The sequence below is a fragment of the Sebastes umbrosus genome, chromosome 11 (assembly GCF_015220745.1).
Source record: "Sebastes umbrosus isolate fSebUmb1 chromosome 11, fSebUmb1.pri, whole genome shotgun sequence".
NCBI lineage: Eukaryota > Metazoa > Chordata > Actinopteri > Perciformes > Sebastidae > Sebastes > Sebastes umbrosus.
The window spans coordinates 24,713,688-24,733,931 of NC_051279.1; the positions used below are offsets into that span (position 1 = coordinate 24,713,688).

A 20,244-nucleotide genomic window follows, 5' to 3' on the forward strand; every position below is an offset into this window, starting at 1 on the left:
TTTCAAATACAGCCTATGAGTCTACTGCTCATCTACATCTTGTAGTACATCTATGGTTCATACTAAGACTGACCTCTTGACCTTTCATCACTTCCTGTTTCCTCTTGTACAGATTTGTCAGCAGCACACCCCGCTCCTATTGGCTCACACTGGAGCAACGAAAGCCCGCCTAACAGCAACCAGCCAATCAGGACAGTCTACTCAGAGCCCCTCCCACCTCTCTCCAGGTGCCAGAATGTCTGTCCTCCTGACCAATCAGAGGCAGCCGCAGGTGAGTGTCCAGTACAACCAGAACACAACCAGAACACCTTTCGTTTACAGTCTGAACCAAGCTCTGTTCATTTTTCTACTGATATTACTGTCTGACCGGCAGATGTTCACATGGAGGAAGAGAACCAGCAGAACCAACAGAACCAACAGAACCAACAGAACCATCAGAACCCAGAGAACAGAGCTGAGGACAGTATGGGTGAGACAGTCAGACAGTTAAAACGATAAACAGCGGGGCTACAGCTACGTACCGATAAATAGCGGGGCTACAACTACGTAATGATAAACAATGGGGCTACAACTACGTAACGATAAACAAAGGGGCTGTGACTATGTACCGTTAAACAGTAAGGCTACAACTACGTACTGATAAACAGTGTGGCTACGTACAGATAAACAGCGGGGCTATGGCTATGTACCAATAAAAAGCAGGGCTACGTACCGATACACAGAGGGGCTACAATTACGTACTTATAAACAATGGGGCTACGACTATGTGCCAATAAACAGCGAGGCTACAGCTACGTATCCATAAACAATGGGGCTACGACTATGTACCGATAAACAGCGTGGCTACGACTACGTACCGATAAACAGCGGGGCTACAACTGTGTACTGACAAACAACGGGGCTACGACTATATACCGATAGCAGGGCTACGACTATGTACCGATAAACAGCGGGGCTACGACTATGTACTGACAAACAGCTTCCTGTTTCAGATCTGGACGATGATGTTGACCCTGAAACTGGAGAAAGAGCACAGGGATGACCCCGTCCACCACCTGTACACCACAGCATCCCCACCCTTCTCAGCTTCCTGATAAACCGTTTGTCTCGGTTGTTTTACAACTAAAAACTCATCTCTGGATGATCTGATCTGATGATTAATCAAATTTCTGCTTATAATTGTGTACCACTGAGAAACAGGAAACCACATCTGCAGCAGGTGGGAGGGTTTGTTACTCTAACAGCTCGATTCATAAACTTTTGTATTGTGGGACCCATAGTAATGTTAGACATAGTGATGGACACTGGACACCCCCCATTCTCATTCTCATGTATATGTTATGTATTGTTTTATTCTCATTCTCATGTATATGTTATGTATTGTTATATTTTTAATCTGATATGTGTATGTGCACTAGCAACTAATATTCTGGTAGGATTATCTGTGGTTATAAAGAGTAAAAGTCATACAGGCACTTCGGGCAGCTAAGGGGTCCTTGGGTGAGATGCAGGAGCGCGTATGCGTCATTCAGCAGACGTATCGGCAGTATGTAACCGCGCAATACTAATGTGCTGTGTTTCTGTTTGCATTACCGCTGGTCCCTTATTCATACACATTCTTTATACATCTGTGTCGCTACTTTTATACATCTTTTAACTACTTTAGCAACTTATTTGTTCAGAGTTTAAACTTTTCTTCAGAACATCAAACTGTTAAAAGTCAGCGGATGATCAGTCGTCATCACATTGATGATTTTTTAATTATTGATGATCAGGCTGAAAGTTTTATGTTCTGATGTATTTTCTTTAAATATGAGCTGGTGCAGTGAGTTTTATCATTTGTTTTACGTGTTTTATATTATATTTCATGTATTTTATTGTGTTTTATTTGTTCTGTTTTTCTCCTCTGGTACAATAAAGTTGGAGTTAAATTCGAGTTGATCGTGTTTTTGTCTTTAATGTCAGTTTTACTCTGAAAATGTTGAATTCACTTTATTAGTCAGAATTCCAACATTTGAATAAATTTACAACCGAAACGGATTTAATCTTAAATGACCTGTTCTGGTCTGAACTGGTCTAAAATTACTGGAACTGGTCTGAAGCGATCTGATCCAGGACAACAGTTTGATTTTGATGTAAAAAGTTTTATTGAAAAAGAAAAAAAACTCAACTTTTTACAAAAACATTAAATAATCTGATATTTTCATATTTACAAGGTGTGTTTTATATACAGTAAACATCTGTGAATCCTTTCACAATAAAAGTCCTGGGACTATTTTTTTGTTGCTGAACATGCGGCTCTTCTGATTGGTTAATATCATTCGTCTTTCTCATTGGCTGCTGCCGCTTCCATGGGCGGAGCCTCGTCCTCAGAGCCGATCTGACGAGCCGCCGTCCGAAACAAACGCATCAAATCCCGAAACCGGCGAGAGACCTGGAGATACGAGAAGAGTTACTGACACACTTGTCAACCAATCACAGCCCTGACAGAAGACAGAGCAACCAATCACCTCGCTGGGAGTCTTGTTGCCGAGCAGAGTAGAGACGGCCTGGAATGTGTTCTGATTGGCTCCTTCCTGCTGACACGTCGTCAAAATTACTCGATCTGCTTCTCTGGAAAACATTAACCGGGTTAAATAGAGTCTGAACTCTTGCTGCTCCTCACAGAGGAGGAGAGAGAAGACCTGACGAGGAGCAGAGATTTAAATGTACAGTCTGTACTCCCTAAAAAGGAGGTGCAGCAGGAGGTGTACCTGGTCCAGAGGATGACTTTCTCTCCGCTCGCTGTCAGGGAAATGTTCTTGGCACAGACTGGGAGGTCAGGAGGAGGACTGGGCCGAGGAGGAGGAGCAGAGGAGGAGGTGGAGATGGTGGGAGAGGTAGAGGAGGAGGTGATAGATGTGATGGAGGAGGTGCAGAAAGAGGGAAAGGAGGAGACAGAGGAGGTAACTGAGGTAGAAGTGACGATGGAGGAAGTGATAGAAGGAGTGGAGATCGTGGAGGAGGTGGTGGTGGAGGCAAGAGAGGAAGTGTTGGAGGAGGTGATAGATGAGATCATGGAGGAGGTGGAGGGGTTTGAGGAGGTAATAGAGGGAGAGGTAGAGAGTATAGAGGAGGGGCTGCAACCCCCCATCACCTCCTCTCTCCTGCTCCTCTTCACCACCAGACTCTGCTCCTTCTCAATGCTCTTCCTCTCCTCTTCATCTTCATCCTCCTCCTCATCATCCAGCTCCTCCTCCTCTTTCTCATCCATTAGAGGGAATGTTCCTTCCCATGATGCACCACTTCGATCTGTTGACAGAAGCAACAAACTCAAACCAAAGAGACGAAACTGGCATTTTTTTAACAACAGCCGCCATTGGACTGAAAACACTTATTACATTTGTAATATTTTATTGTTCAAAACAGGACAATAGAATAGAAATAAGTATAATATATATCTAATAATACACAGTACTACATAGTATTATATATTACAACTATACAGTATATATATATATATACTGTATATTACTAATCTAGGATCCAAGGATTCAAGGATCCAAGGATTCACAGATTCAAGGACTAATGGATTCAAGGACTCAAGGATCCAAGGATCCTAAGATCCAATGATTCAAGAATCCAAGGATCCGTGGATCCATGGATCCAAGGATTTAAAGATCCAAGGATCATGGATCCATGGATCCAAGAATTCAAGGATCCTTGTATGACACTTTGTAGGTGGACGTTTTACTGGCGTCCGGTAGTTGCTTTCAGTCCAATGGCGGAAGCGTAGCTCTGCTGCTGGGAGCTGATGTTGACATGGAACCAACTATTGACTTTCACTTCTTAGTGATATACGTTGTTTGGTTATACGTATAACACACTCGTTTGTTAACTGTAACCCAGGACATGTGATCCGGTGACATACCTGGCTCTGGACTGTCATCGTCCCCCTTCAGGTCCAGATCTTTGTCACCGGGTTCATCGTGGGCGGAGCTTATCTGAGAGTACAGAGGGTCCAGACTCTTCATGGCTCTGGACACCCCCCCTGAGGTCTGGACAGGAAATGAATAGGTTAGTCAGGCATGTCAGGTGTTAGTGAACCTCATTCACACCTGATGAAACATGGAGGACAGACCTTGTTGCCGTGGCAGTGAGAGCATCCTTTCCTCCGGAGTCTGCGCATCTTTGCATCACGACAGAGACAAGGCCAGTCTTTATCCGACCAATCACAGTCCTGGAACACATCAAACAGTCTTCATCTGACCAATCACAGTCCTGGATCACATCAAACAGTCCTTATCTGACCAATAACAGTCCTGTTCTGCGTTTCAACTGCAAACTCCACCCCAAAAGTTCTGGTACTTTTATAAAGTACTACCCCCAGCGAGGGCCTTTTGGGGGTAAAAATCATTGCATTTCAACCGCAGAGACCAGGGTCTAAATTAAGTTCTGGGGACATTTTATCCCCCAAAAAGGCCCTGATCAGATTGGTAGCACTTTCTGAAAGTACTGGAACTTTTCGGAGTAGCGTTTGCAGGGATGACCTTTTTGGAATAAAAAGGCCCTGGAAAATGTCCTCAGAACTTTTTTATTTAGAACCCTTTCAATCTAGACCATTGTCCCTGCGGTCGAACCGCGATGAATTCCTCAAAAGGTTCTTAGTTCCAGGGGAAAGTTCCTGTGGTGGAAACAGGGCTCATAAGTGAAAGCTCACTAAAGCCCAGGAATTTTCCACTGGAACTAAGAACCTTTTGAGGAAACTCATCGCGTCTCAAACGCAGGGACCAGGGTCTAAATTAAGTTCCGGGGCCTTTTTATTCACACAAAAGGTACTGGTTGGTGGGGTAGTACTTTCTGAAAGTACTGGAACTCTGATTGGTCAAACACACACACACAGCGGCGATGCGTCAACTCATGTATCGCTTCATTCATAAACAAGGAAGTACTCCAGTATCAGTGGACATTAGGTCAAAAGGTTCTTAGTTCCAGGGTAAAGTTTCTGCGGTGGAAATGGGACTCACTAAAGACTCACTAAAGCCCTGTTTCCACCACAGGACCAACAGAAACTTTTATTCCTATAACCTTCCCATAAAAGTAGTTCCAGGGACTAAAAAGTCCCGGGAACTTTGGTGGAAACCCAGCTTTAGAAAGTACTACTCCTGACCAGGAACTTTTTTGGGGTAAAAAGGCCCCATAAAATGTCCCCAGAACCCTGGTCCCTGCAGTCTAACTGCGATGAGTTTGTCTAAAGGTTCCTAGTTCCGGGGGAAAGTTCCTGCGGTGGAAACGGGACTCATGACAGACAGCTTACTAAAGGGACCCCTCCATGTGTGTTTTCAGACCTTGTAGTCAATCTTCCTCCTCCGGCGCCGGCCAGTCATTGGTTGGATCTTATGCCCCTCCTCTTCCTCTTCCAGCTCTGGGAGCGTCACTTCCTCGAAGCCGCTGCTGGCGCCGCCACCTGACACGTGGCCGACACCCTCTCCGCCGTCTAACCCGCCCCCTCCGTCCTCCGGCCAATGGGCTTCTTCGAACTGTCCCGGGCGGGCCGGAGGTGGGCGGAGCTCGTCAAAAAATACCCAGAATTCAGCTTGTAGATGGGTGTGGCCTTTTAGCAGCGTGGCCATCTGAGCCTTCAGCTGAAACACCATCAGACACATGCTGATCAACATTATCAATTATCAATAATCAGTTGTTATTGATACAGGTTAAACTGGTGTCTGTACAATTGTTATTGATACTGGTTAAACTGGTGTCTGTACAGTTGTTATTGATGCTGGTTAAACTGGTGTCGATAGAGTTGGTATTGATGCTGGTTAAACTGGTGTCTATACAGTTGTTATTGATACTGGTTGGACTGGTGTCGATAGAGTTGTTATTGATACTGGTTAAACTGATGTCGGTAGAGTTGGTGTACCTCGTGCATGCTGGTTGGACTCAGGTCTGGACCGGTCTGAAGAGCTTTGATGATCTTCTGATAATGTGACGGATTATCTCCAAAACTGATCTCTAACTGTCGCAGGAAGCGGCGACTGCGTTCAAACGCCTGCTGCTCCTCAAACTGCAGTCGGGACACAGAGTTGCATCAATGATAAGTTATAAGTAATCAATACCGTATCAATGATTTACACAGAAATACATAGAAATACTAAAGTTGTTATGTTCACTGACTTCACAGCGACAGATCAGGTAAACCATCCTGTGAAACACCTGAAGTGTAAACTGACCTGTGATCAGCTTCATTAGAAACAGTTTTATTGACAGGAAACACTTCAGCAGGTTGAACCAACCAGTTATTGTGGACTACATACACACACCTGCTGTGGTACACCTGTGATACATCTGTACTGCTCACCAGTCCACACTGCAGCGCCTGCTCAGGATGCAGGAATGCGGCGAAGTCTCGGAGAAGGTCCGTCCGGTCTCCCAGGATGCAGCGCAACTTCCTGAACAACAGCATCACTTCCTGTCCTTCTCCCACCTGCTCGAAATCGTTCAGCAGAGACACAAACTCCTCCACCTGCCCAGGTACGTCCTGCAGCGCCTCCCGCACCTGGAACCGCACAGTCACAGTCACCTACAGATACCTGCATCAACAGGAGCTCACCATGTCTCTGAGGCTGTGATTATTGTTGCTATGGAAACGCCTCTCCTAAAGAGGCCTGACCTCCGTTCACACATACAAACTGATGCACGGGGTACCCCTCTAGTGTTACTTTTGGATGGACCGGGGACGGAGTGTCAATATACGCTTGTTACCTGCATAGCGTCCTTTCAAAATAAACTTCTGTTTTTGCAGGAAGTTAGGTTTAGGCAACACAACTACTTAGTTAGGGTTAGGAAACGATCGGGGTTGACGTTAACTTCACTGACTAGCGACTCACGTTTTGTAACACACAGGACTGACGATAATAATAACTCACGTAACTAGCAACTCACAGGACTGACGATACTAACAATTCATGGGACTGACGATACCAACGCCTCACGTGACTAATGACTCACGAGACTGACGATACTCGACGAGTCACGTGACTAACAACTCACAGGACTGACGATTATAACGATTCACGTGACTAGTGACTCATGTGACTAAGGATACTTACGATTAACCTGACTAGTGACTCGAGGAACTGACGATACTAAAGAGTCACGTGACTAAGGACTAACGTTATATCAGGACGACAGCAGCAGCAGCCAATGATGATGAAGCGGCTCGTACGACAGTTTTACAGGAAGTTTGTGCTGTGAGTGTTGGCGGTCTCACCCTGTTGAGGTAACTCTGGGCAAACGCCACATCTTTGCTCTCTCTGTGCGGGTCGTTGTTCAGGATGTTTTCATCGTACAGCAGTAACAGTTTAGCGGCGTCTTTACTGTGACGCTCCTGACGACTCCTCCTCAGACCACGAAGAGGCCGGCTTCGACCTGCAGAGAGGACAGGCTGTAAAAACACAGTAAGGAGCCATCTAGTGCAGATATACAGATCTATCAGAGACCGCTCTGACCTCGTCCTCTGCCAGGACACCTGCCTCCTCCTCTAGGCGTCCCCTCTCCTGATGGCGTCTCCTCGTCTCTTCCCGCCTTACTGCTCCTCCCCTCTCCAGACTCCTCCCCTTTAGGCCCCTCCTCTTCCTCCTCCTCCTCCTCCTCCTGAGAGCCGGGCGAGGTCGGAGAGTGGTCCTCCTCTGAGTCGCCGTCTGTACAGAGCCGCCGCTCCGCCGCCAGCCAGGTCAGCTGCTTCATGGTCTCCTAAAGAGGTCAGAGGTCAAAGATCAGCTGCTTCATGGTCTCCTAAAGAGGTCAGAGGTCAGCTGCTTCATGGTCTTTACCCTTACCCGTACATCCCTCTGTCATCATGTGAGTGATGAACAATGACTTCCTGTTTACCTGTAACTCTGGAACAGACAGCACTGACTCCTCGGACGCTGATGACATCACTTCCTCCTCGTCTTCATCCTGTGTGAGGTCATCAAAATCCTCCTCCTCCTCCTCGTCGCCCTGCCGGTCCTGATCTTCATCCTTATCCTTCTCTCCATCCTCCTCCCTCTCTCCTCCCCCGTCCTCCCTCTGTCCCTCCTCCTCCTCCTCGTCCTCCTCTTCCTCCCCCTCTCCTCCCTGCTCCCCGTCTCCTCCCCCACCTGCTTCCTCCTCTCCACCTCCTACTTCACCTCCTCCATTCTTCCCCTCCTCCTCCTCTCCACCAGTGTTTTCTCCTCCGTTCAAACGGACCACACCCAAAGCAGTCCAGTTCTCCTCCTGCTCCTCCTCCTCCTCCACTCCTGCACAGGACGACGGCGGGCTCAGTGTTGATGCTGAAGCTGAACTCTCCTCGTCCACCTTTCTGTCCTCCTCCTCCTTCTGTCTCTCCTCCACCTGTCTCTCCTCCTCCTCCTGTATCTCCTCGTCCACCTTTCTGTCCTCCTCCTGTCTCTCATCCTCCTCCTGTCTCTCCTCGTCAACCTGTCTGTCCTCCTGTCTGTCCTCCTGTCTCTCCTCCTCCACCTCTCTTTCCTCCTCCACCCGTCTCTCCACCTCAGGTGGAAGGCGTGGCCTTGTGGACTCCTCTTTTATTGGTCGGTAGATCTGTTGCCCCAGAGCATGCTGGGAGGAGACAGTGGGCGGAGACGGTGGAGTCCACACCATCTGGAGGAGGAAGTACCCTGGCTTCACAGCATCAGCTGAGCAAGGCATTATGGGATTTGTAGTGACAGGGTGGGACATGGAGGGAAGGGGGAGGAGGAAGGGGGCAGGGCCGCTGCTTTGTTGCCTAGAAACGCTCTGCTGCATCCTCTGGCCAATAGGAAGGCAGGACTGGATGATGTCAGCACACACTGGGTGGGTGGGGACTGTACAAACAGCAGCCAATGGGACGGCCCCACAGGCTGGTGGCGGAGCCAGAGCTCCTGAAACAGCGGGGGAGTCAGAGAGTAATGTGACACCTGGAGGAGGAAGGGACAGGTAGCTGATTGGCTGCATGTCCACCTGTCTCTCTACCTGTGTTTCTTCTGGGGCTTTGGCGAGTGGCAGCAGAGATGCATTGTGGGCCAAGGTGAAGAGACGTCTGTGGCGGGGGGGAGGCGGGTGGGACGACTTCTTGAGCCAGGAGGGGTGGAGCCTAAGGGTGCAGCCTGGGGGGAGGGAGGGGGGGTAACAGGTGGAGTTCAGTCGGGTCTTCTGGATGATCAGCTGACTGTTCTGCAGGTGATGAACATCAGAGAAGCAGTTAGTGAACGGAGACACCTGCTGGTAAAAACAGGTACTGAACTGTCACTCTGCTATTGGTCAGTCTGTGGTATCGGCCAGGTGATGTCATCATCTGATGTCACTGGACAGCCTTCATAAGTTCATACAACATCTACTTCCTGTCTGATCCCTCTGCTGCTCTTTTCACAGTTAAAGGTTTTTGGGGAGTTTTTCGAGGGTCGGTCGGTCTGTTGGTGGGTTGGTTGGTCGTTAGGTCGGTTGGTTGGTGGGTCTGTTGCTGGGTCGGTTGGTAAGTCGGTGGATCGGTCGGTTGGTTGGTCGATCGATCAGTCTGTTGGTGGGTTGGTTGGTCGTTAGGTTGGTTGGTCGGTTGGTAGATCGGTTGGTTGGTTGGTGGATCGGTCGGTGGGTCTGTCTGAGGACAGAGGGTGTCGTACAGATTGTAAAGCCCCTTTAGACCAATTTGTAATTTGTGATATTATATATAAATGGAAGTGACTGTGGGGTCAGGATGTTTCATGGAGTTACCTCAGGTATGTTTTTACTGTTTCTGTAATATTTAATTGACTCTTTATTCTGATAATTATTCAGTTGATGTTGATATAATCCTGTAATTTGAAATAAAACAGGTGTCAAGCTTCACACTGATTTGGATCTGAGCGTGGATCTGGTTTAGTACGTCCGACCGACCTTGAGCCAGTTTGGCATGTTGGAAGTGTTTCTGTCCACTGGGGGGCGCTGGTCTCCCGGCTGAACTCTGCTGCAGGCGAGCGGGAGCGGGGGGACGACTCCCTGCGTCAGGAACATCTGAAAACACCACGAGACGACAGAGTTTAACTCAGGCTGTCCAACTGCAGCTGCTGATGAAGTCAGTCAGTGTGTGTGATGATGTCACAGGGATGTCACCTTGATGACACTATTGTGCGGCGCTCTCGACCCGCTCATCTCTCTAACGTGTTTCCTGAAGTTCCATCGATTCTTACAGAGCAGGTAGGAGCTGATCAGCTGATCTGACTGGACCATCCCCTCGAAGTGCTTCAGACCCAGAACGATCAAACTGCACAGAGGCATCATGGGAAATATTACCGTTATTGTGCGATACAGTGTGTGTTTACAGTGTGTGAGTATATTGTGTAGTAGTGTCCATGTACCCGTCCTCTCCTGCAGTGTAAACACTGCGGTGTCGGGTGTGGATGGTGGGGTCCAGGCTGCAGACAGGAAGTAGTTCTGGGTATAGGAAGACGGGACGTGTGGCGAACAGCCATGCGGTGTTGGCGGGGAGCAGAGGGAAGGCGAGGCCTAAACAAAACCAGAACCAGAACAAGCTGCTGGAACGACCAAACATTATAAAAACGTTGTGTCTGATGTTATTTTCCCTCCTTACTGTTGGTAGCAGGAGTCATCCTGGGGAGCCAGCGTCTGGAGGCAGCAGGAGCAGGAGGAGCAGGAGGAGCAGGAGAAGGCTCCGCTCTCTGCTCCACCTTCTGCAGGAGATCCAGCGCCCCCTGCAGGTTACCCACTCTGAAACTGCTGGGGAGAAAAACCTCCTCCCGACGGCCGGCAAACTGCTGCAGCTCCTCCTGGAGGGACAACAGATTTGTTTTAGAGCAGGTTAGGTGTTCGGCAGTAGTTACCATGGCGATCTAACCCGGTAAAGGGTGAACCACCATCCTAGGACTAAAAGCCCAGGGTTAACCCTGAAGTTATCTTGCTAATCCCAAATCCTGCTTCTTAGTACAGGCCTCAGGTAGCATTTGTGTTGGTGTTTACTGACCAGGTAGCGTTTGGTAATGCAGGTTTCGTGGTTCAGGGCGTCCACATGGCGACTCAGCAGGTGAACCTGAGTCAGCAGCTGCACATGCTGAGAGAGAGACAGAAGCATTTCAGTGTCCGGTCAACTAAAACTGGAAATGCTGTAGTTTCTAGAAAAAAGTGTGTTTAAATATCTGAATTTTGTTCGTGTTGAAGATGAACTATACACAACACTAGAGGACACTATACGAGTCACTAGAAGACACTATATGAGACACTAGAAGACACTAGGGGGCACTATATGAGACATTAGAAGACACTATATGAGACACTAGAAACACTATATGAGTCACTAGAAGACACTATATGAGACACTAGGAGACACTAGGGGGCACTATGAGACATTAGAAGACACTATATGAGACACTAGAAACACTATATGAGACATTAGAAGACACTATATGAGACACTAGAAGACACTATATGAGACATTAGAAGACACTATATGAGACACTAGAAGACACTAGAAGACACTATATGAGACACTAGAAGACACTATATGAGACACTAGAAGACACTAGAAGACACTATATGAGACACTAGAAGACACTAGGGGGCACTATGAGACATTAGAAGACACTATATGAGACACTAGAAACACTATATGAGACATTAGAAGACACTATATGAGACACTAGAAGACACTATTTGAGACATTAGAAGACACTATATGAGACACTAGAAGACACTAGAAGACACTATATGAGACACTAGAAGACACTATATGAGACACTAGAAGACACTAGAAGACACTATATGAGACACTAGAAGACACTAGGGGGCACTATATGAGACACTAGAAGACACTATATGAGACACTAGAAGCCACTAGAAGACACTATATGAGACACTAGAAGACACTATATGAGACACTAGAAGACACTATATGAGACACTAGAAGACACTAGAAGACACTATATGAGACACTAGAAGACACTAGGGGGCACTATATGTGACATTAGAAGACACTATTTGAGACAATAGAAGACACTATTTGAGACACTAGAAGACACTATATGAGACACTAGAAGACACTATATGAGACACTAGAAGACACTATATGAGACACTAGAAGACACTAGAAGACACTATATGAGACACTAGAAGACACTAGGGGGCACTATATGTGACATTAGAAGACACTATTTGAGACACTAGAAGACACTATATGAGACACTAGAAGACATTATATGAGACACTAGAAGACACTAGGGGGCACTATATGAGACACTAGAAGACACTATATGAGACACTAGAAGACACTATATGAGACACTAGAAGACACTAGAAGACACTATATGAGACACTAGAAGACACTATATGAGACACTAGAAGACACTAGGGGGCACTATATGTGACATTAGAAGACACTATTTGAGACACTAGAAGACACTATATGAGACACTAGAAGACACTATATGAGACACTAGAAGACACTAGAAGACACTATATGAGACACTAGAAGACACTATATGAGACACTAGAAGACACTAGAAGACACTATATGAGACACTAGAAGACACTAGGGGGCACTATATGTGACATTAGAAGACACTATTTGAGACACTAGAAGACACTATATGAGACACTAGAAGACATTATATGAGACACTAGAAGACACTATATGAGACACTAGAAGACACTAGGGGGCACTATATGAGACACTAGAAGACACTATATGAGACACTAGAAGACACTAGAAGACACTATATGAGACACTAGAAGACACTATATGAGACACTAGAAGACACTATATGAGACACTAGAAGACACTAGGGGGCACTATATGTGACATTAGAAGACACTATTTGAGACACTAGAAGACACTATATGAGACACTATATGAGACACTAGAAGACACTATATGAGACACTAGAAGACACTATATGAGACACTAGAAGACACTATATGAGACACTAGAAGACACTAGGGGGCACTATATGTGACATTAGAAGACACTATTTGAGACACTAGAAGACACTATATGAGACACTAGAAGACACTAGGGGGCACTAGGGGGCACTATATGTGACATTAGAAGACACTATAAGACACTATATGAGACACACCTTTCTGTCCTCACGTACCTGCTGTATCTGCTGCTGTAGCTGCAGTTTCTGGGTGTAATCCAGGTGGAGGACGGGGTAGACCCGGCTCGGCAACACTAAGACGGGAGTAATGGTGTTGGTTTGCGGGCTGGCTGCGTCCTTCAGGTTCATGTTGTCACGGTGATGATTGGTCGTGTCCTGCAGGGCTCTCTTCTGCTGCAGAGCTTCGTACTGTTTCCTGACAGTTCGCCTTCGCTCAGTTAGCATGCTGGCTAACGGAGCCTCAAAACTACGGACAGCAAAACGGGACACAACTGCTGTAATACAGGAAGCTGTGAATAAAACGTACGATGACTGAACATAGTTTGTTTCAGTCGATTGACAAAGGATGTCTCCCCTCGGCTGGATTCTTCTTCATGTGTTCTGTGTGAAGAAGCAGCAGCGGAGGACATTTCTCTTCCTCCTTACCCAAACAGTAACAGCACTTCTCTGCTGCACCGTCCCAAAAGGAGGACCCACATATGTAGATGTAAAGGTTGGGCCGGTGTCCAAACACCGGACCGGACCGGTATACCGAATTTTACCACTAGCTGTTGCACATGACTCAGCAGCCGCTGGAACATAATGAGACCCAGCCCTGGCCCTGCTCACACCTGGTATTAACATGCGTCCTCAGTGATCGGATCACAAGTGGACAGCTCTAAGTACAGGTGTGAACGCACTCAAGACGCATTGAAGACGCATTGAGATCCGATCTTTCAGACCACATTCAGAGGTGGTCTGGGCCACATTAAGGAACGCCTACTCTACTGACGTCCCGCTGGGATCGCGGGTCTCTGCACTCCTCATGTGAATAGACAGGAAGATGCCTTGCAGCATGTAAACAGCTTCTGAGTTCTACTGTATTCTGTCAGTACAACTGTGTTTTATTAAAATATATCTTATCTATAGGCTACATATCTACAGACTATCAGACAGCACGCAAAGAGCATTATTATCACACTGTCCGTTCGCTCTCTCTCCTCCCTGGCTCTCTGAAGATCTGTACCCGCTGTTTCCTGGCAATGGCAGCGGTGCCGGTGGCGTGGAGGTCCCCGGGGACCGCCCAGTAACCTGTTATTTTGGTGTTAATAAAATGTACACAAATTCCTGAATATATAGGATATTACTACTGACAGTCCTGTAATATTACAACGTCTGCCATATTAGCCATGTGTTTACTTTGCATACAGAGTGGGGAAGTGAGATCAGATCACAAGTGGTCTCTGTAGACCCTGGAGTCTGTGAAGGGCCGTTACCGTAAAGCCTGAGGGATGTTGAATTTGGGTCCAGTCTGGGACAGAACCTCCTCCTCCTGCTCCTCTTCCTGCTCCTCAGCTGCCACCTCCTCCTCCTGGAGCTGTACAGTGAACTGATGTCAGCGTTGTTGACCAAACAGTCCAGAAAAAAGTCCTGACTAATCACAAAGTCCTGATTCTTCACAAAGTCCTGATTCATCACAAAATCCTGACTAATTAACTAAAACCTGAACTTGGTGTCTGTTCAGAATGGAGGCAAAGTTCTGATTCTACTGACGCAGTTCTCAGAGACAGGAGGGCCTGATTTCTTACTCTGTTTAAATTCAGAACACAAAACTCCACATGTTACTTATACAGAAATACATTGACTGTTTGACTGACTGGTAAACAAAATACCCTGTTTACCAACAGCAAAATAAACAATAGAAACATGTATCTAAACACCCTCTACAAAGACTAGAATCATTAGTAGAAATCAGTAGAAACACAAGCTGGTAAAAATCCGCTCAACTCACTGTATCAAAGAGCTCCTCCAGCAGCTCATTCACTTCCTTCTCTGAAAAAGAAGAAGAAGTGTTAACACTCGGGGTCTGAGGTACTGGAAGAGCTCCTCCAGACCTTGACCTGGACCCAGTCCACAACACCTACTGGTGATCTGGACAGCCCGGTCCGTCCTGTAATCCTCTAGATCGGGTTCATCTTGGTCATCCAGGAAGTTGTACTCTGGGTCGTCATCGTCATTGCCTTCCTCTGAGAAAACAAGCAGCTTCAGTCAGCTGACAGGAACTGTTTCAAAACACACTGATGAAATGAGACTTTTATTTTGACAGTGTTGCTGTCAGCCTGACCTCTGACCTTCACTGTCGGGGGCCATGAGACCCTGCAGCCACTTCGTCCAATGGCGGTCCTCCTCCCGTTGGGCGGCGGTTTGCTCGTACATGTCAGCGGTGATGTCAGGGGCCAGAAGCGCCGCCTCCAGCTGACCCAGAGGAACGTTAACCAGACGAAGTTTGGAGCGTGTGCGGTACGCCAAACCACTGGAGCCCTCAGGACGACTGTCACCTTCATCATCGGCTTTTCTGTCCAGAGACTGAGAGACAGGTAGAAAGAGACAGGTAGTCAATCAGACGGACGGATACATAGAGGTTGATTTGGGGGGGGGTTACCTGGTTATCGGTGTGGGAGTTACCTGGTTATAGGTGTAGGCAGGGCTGCAGTCCAGCTCCTCCTCCACAGCATTCAGTCTCTCCAGGAAGGACGACTCAGGAGCAGTGAGGAGGTGATGAGGAGCGCAAGTCATCACCTGTTCCCCCAGGTGTCCTGGAGATCTCTAAACAACAGGTCAGAGGTCAGGGTGGCTGTAAGAGGTCAGAGGTCAGGGTGTCTGTAGGAGGTCTGAGGTCAGGGTACCTGTAGGGGTTCATCAGTCCCCTGGTCTGCCGGAAGTTTGGGTTGAGAGCCCTGATGCATTCTGGGAGGTGAGGCCAAGCTGTCGGCATCACTGAGGAATGTCTGCATGTACAAACACACCGAGTTTCAGTCATTAACTGGTAACATCTGCATCTACCCTGGGTCTGGTCTGACTCTTCAGCTGTGAAAGGTCAAAGGTCAAAGAACCACCCACCTCTTCGGCTGTGTCGTCCTCCTCCTCTTCCTCATCAGGACAGTACTCTTCATCTGACGAGTCTTCATCATCCTCAAGGTCAATGTCAACAAATTGAGGAGGCTGCAGGAGAGACAGACAGTCAGAGAGAGAGACAGACCGAGAGACAGACAGACAGAGAGAGAATCAGACAGAGACAGACAAACAGGGAGACAGTCAGAAAGTCAGAAAGACAGAGAGAGAGAGACAGACAGACAGACAGATAGATAGACAGAGAGACAGGGAGACAGTCAGACAGACAGACAGTCAGTCAGAGAGTCAGACAGAGAACAGAGAGACAGAGACAGGCAGAGAGACAGACAGACAGACAGACAGACAGAGAGACAGACAGTCAGAGAGTCAGACAGAGACGGACAGATCCTAGCTGTAGTTTACCTTGACTGTGGCTGATTTCAGCGCTGACAGACTCCAGTTCAGTGGCTGTAAGCAGACAGGCAGACAGACAGACAGACAGACAGAGGACAGTCAGATTAAACAGACTGGTTTTGAAAGTTGAAAGTATCAGAGAGGATTGTGGGAGGTTGAGTTCACCTGTCCCTGCTGAACGGCCTGTTTCAGTCTGGATCGAGTCATCTTTGGCTCCTGATGGAAGACAGACAGAGTACATGAGCAGGTAGCGAACAGAGTACCTGAGCAGGTAGCGAACAGAGTACCTGAGCAGGTAACGTACAGAGTACCTGAGCAGGTAGTGAACAGAGTACCTGAGCAGGTAACGTACAGAGTACCTGAGCAGGTAGTGAACAGAGTACCTGAGCAGGTAGCGAACAGAGTACCTGAGCAGGTAGTGAACAGAGTACAGAGTGGACACTCACAAACATGGGCAGGTCCTGAGTGTCTCTGATGGCAGCTTTCATCATGGCCACCACACGCTCGTGGGTAATCACCTCCTGACACGGACACACAACATGGTACACATTACAAACAGCTGACACAAACTGTTAAGCGCTGTCATTCTAAAACATATATACTGGACATATTTTATTGCGTTTTTCATATTTTCATTGTATTTTTTCTATTCTATATTTATGTTTTTATATTTTTGTACTTGGTTTTATTTTCTCTCACCATGTTTATTGTTACGAACCAAAACAAACAAATAAAATTACTTGTATGTGAAAACCTACTTGGCAATAAACCTGATTCTGATTCTATGTATGAAAACTGTATCATGTAACATGTTCTCCTTGTGTTAACTGTGTGTGTGTGTGTGTGTGTGTGTGTGTGTGTGTGTGTGTGTGTGTGTGTGTGTGTGTGTGTGTGTGTGGCTCACATGCAGGATGACGCGCACGTTGCTGGACGTCAAGTTGTGCTGTTTGGACGTCCGGTCCAGGTCGATGTCCAGTCGTCCCAGTTCATCCTCACTGGCCTCGCTGGTCAACACATTGACGGGTGAATTCAACCAAGCTTTATTTAAACATGAGCCGATGTGTTCACGTGTCACTGTGATGTCACAGTTCACTTCTGTGTCACCTGAGACAGGCGTCTGGCTGTCCGTCCTCAAAGATTTAGACTCCAGAGGACAAATGTCTTCTCGTGCTGGACGCCGCCTCTCTGTCCACTGGAACACACAAGACCGATCAATACCGTCAGTGATCAATACAACTGATCAACACCATCAGAGGTCAATACCACCATATATACATCATCATCATCTGATCCATACAATATGTATAGTGAAGATGGGTCAATTATAACCGTATTACTGTGACATACAGAGAAGGCCAGCGGTAGAAGAAGTACTCAGACCTTTTACTGCAGTAAAGGTACTAACACCACAGTGTAGAAATATTTTGTTATGAGTAAAAATACGACTTGAGTAAAAGTACAACAGTATCAGCATCAAAATATACTTAAAGTACCAAAAGTAAAAGTACTCATTATGCAAAATAATCTTTATTATATTATATTATTCTAATTATTGATGCACTAATGTGTTCATCACTTTAATGTTGCAGCTGGTAACTTTTAATTACTTTTTGGGATATTTTACAAATATTTTCCTGCATATTTTATACATTTTTGTCTGATAATTTAGTAATATCTTTCTGCCATTTTACTCATAATTTGGGGTTATTTTATTTGTTCATCACTTTAATGCTGCAGCTGGTTAAATGTGGAGCTACTTTTAATAACTCCTGGGGATATAATTTTTTTTCACATATTTTATTTTTTTTGTCTGATAATTTATTAATATTTTTATGATATTTAACTTATATTTTTACAATATCTCATTAATATTTTTACCTATATTTTACTAATGTTTTCTTAATATTTTACTGATATTTGGGATATTTTACAAATATTTCTCTCATTAACTTGTATTTTTCTGATATTTAACTAACATTTTTCTGATATTTTAATAATATTTGTATGTATATTTTACTATTATTTTACAGATTTGTATCTGATACTTTTCTAATATTTATCTGCTATTTTATTAATATTTGGGGGGATGTTATTTGTTCATCACTTTAATGTTGCAGCTGGTAAAGGTGGAGCTACTTTTCATTACTTTTGGGGATATTTTACTTGTGTTATTTTAGATATTTTATAATTTTTTGTCTGATACTTTACTAATATTTTTGGGATATTTTATGTGTTCATCACTTTATTGTTGCGGCTGGTAAAGGTAGAGCTACTTTTAATGACTTTATATACTGCTGGTAGTTTAATCTATAATAATAATAATAATAATATATATATTGTATTAGCTGATTAAATTTAGTTTTAATAACCTGAATCTGTGAAGTACCTTAACTTATTAAAGTAGTGGAGTAAAAAGTAAATACTTTCCTCTGAGATGTGGAGGAGAAGATGAAAAGTAGCAGAAAACGGAAATACTCAAGTAACGTCGAAGTACCGTCAACACGACATTGTACTTGAGTACAGTACTTGGATAAATGTACTTAGTCACTTTCCACCACTGATGAGGAAAGACAGGTCAAACAGTCTTCAGTTATCAGACAGACAGCTGTAATGTAACTGTGAGAAGACAGACAGGTGTTAAACATTAACTCATTAGCTCAGCTGCACTTTATCTCTAGTTTAGCTTTGACGTTAATGAATTAACTTAACTGACTCGTCACTGAGACCAAGAAAGTGGATCATATCAGTCCAGATCCGAGGTCTCTACACTGGCTTCCTAAAAATACTGCTGCTGGTTTACAAAGCACTAAATGGTTTAGGGCCAAAATACATTTCTGATCTTCTGCTGTGTTATGAACCATCCAGACCTCCCAGGTCATCTGGATCAGGTCTGCTTAGTGTCCCCAGAGTCACAACTAAACATGCAGAAGCAGTGTTCAGTTTTTAGCAACCAAATATCTGGAACAAGCTCCCAGAAACCTGCAGGACCTCCACAACTCTGACTTCATTTAAAACAAAGCTTAAAACGTTCCTGTTTGCTGCTGCCTTTTATTAAACCAGATAATGATCTTATGCTGCACTAGAGCTTTTACTCTTGTGTTATATTCTATTTCAGCTTCTAGCCTAGCTTTTAATTTGAGCTTGTTTTTATTTTCTAATCTTTAATGTTTTTATAACTGTTTTAATTGTGTCTTAATGTTCTTTTGCACTTTGTCTTGTCTTGCCTTGCCTGACTCGGTTTAACTGACCCGGGTTAAGCTTCTAAACGTGCTAACAGAGCTGTAGTCCACATGTTTATCTCTATTATTGCAACGATAGCTGAGCTCAAAGCTTTACAATAACAGCATCGTTCAGCTGACCGGTAGCTAAGCTAACGGGGGCTAAGCTAACACAGCACTGAGCAGGCGCAGTGTGTTTCTGTGTGTTTCTGTGTGTTCATGTTTGTGGCGCGAAGTTCGGCTGTAATATTAATAATAAACAACCGGAAACATCAAACAACTGAACGTGTTATTCAGAACAAAACTGAGATATTTACCGTCAGACTGCCGTCAGTAGCCATCGGTTACTCCGTCATATCGACTCTGTTAGCTCCGGTTAGCTCCTGTTAGCACCGCTAGCCTCTGTTCTGTTCCGCCAATAACAGAAAGACTTCCGGCCTGAGGCCTTCAGAATAAGAGCAGAGCGTCATGTGGAAGGTCTACAGCGCCACCTGCTGTACCAGATGTTGTATCACAGTGAAGATGGTGTAAACCAGGGATTTATCAACTTTGTGTAACTCCAGGCCCACTTCCGATTGTTAAATCATATCCGAGGACCACCTTCCCAAATAAATGACAAACTGGGCTATAAAATATGTGTTATGCCGATA

General features: G+C 45.6%; 1 protein-coding gene across 3 annotated transcripts; it reads right to left on the minus strand.

Annotated features, from left to right (window-relative positions):
• Positions 1-2,281: 2,281 nt before the first annotated feature.
• Positions 2,282-20,063, minus strand: LOC119496865 (GON-4-like protein). 3 transcript variants are annotated; one of them, XM_037784509.1, is made up of 30 exons: positions 19,912-20,063; positions 17,281-17,568; positions 16,823-16,897; positions 16,542-16,592; positions 16,386-16,430; positions 15,972-16,073; positions 15,758-15,859; positions 15,537-15,677; positions 15,203-15,437; positions 14,996-15,097; positions 14,863-14,903; positions 14,348-14,448; positions 13,089-13,338; positions 10,964-11,050; positions 10,574-10,769; positions 10,341-10,488; positions 10,096-10,246; positions 9,880-9,996; positions 8,368-9,180; positions 7,873-8,313; positions 7,491-7,734; positions 7,253-7,410; positions 6,341-6,538; positions 5,903-6,046; positions 5,328-5,624; positions 4,121-4,219; positions 3,911-4,037; positions 2,754-3,291; positions 2,511-2,613; positions 2,282-2,434 (listed from the first exon to the last, which is right to left on the minus strand). In XM_037784509.1, the coding sequence occupies exons 1-30, from the start codon at positions 19,933-19,935 to the stop codon at positions 2,318-2,320; spliced, it is 5,535 nt and encodes a 1,844-aa protein (XP_037640437.1). In that variant the 5' UTR covers positions 19,936-20,063; the 3' UTR covers positions 2,282-2,317. The 3 variants fall into 3 exon arrangements, with proteins under 3 accessions (XP_037640437.1, XP_037640436.1, XP_037640439.1); XM_037784508.1 differs by having other exon boundaries at positions 7,873-9,180; XM_037784511.1 differs by lacking the exons at positions 15,972-16,073; positions 16,386-16,430; positions 16,542-16,592; ... (1 more) ...; positions 17,281-17,568; positions 19,912-20,063 and having other exon boundaries at positions 7,873-9,180; positions 15,196-15,437.
• Between the last annotated feature and the right edge of the window lie 181 nt (positions 20,064-20,244).

What these genes read in the sequence shown, in the direction of transcription:
- LOC119496865 (XM_037784508.1), bottom strand. Translation starts at nt 19,935, where the DNA reads ATGGCTACTGACGGCAGTCTGACG. An exon ending in CCCAGAGTTACCTCAACAGG is followed by an intron (nt 6,539 to 7,252) that starts GTGAGACCGCCA and finishes GTGCGGTTCCAG; the next exon opens with GTGCGGGAGGCGCTGCAGGA. An exon ending in GGAGGAAGATTGACTACAAG is followed by an intron (nt 4,220 to 5,327) that starts GTCTGAAAACAC and finishes GATGTGTTCCAG; the next exon opens with GACTGTGATTGGTCGGATAA.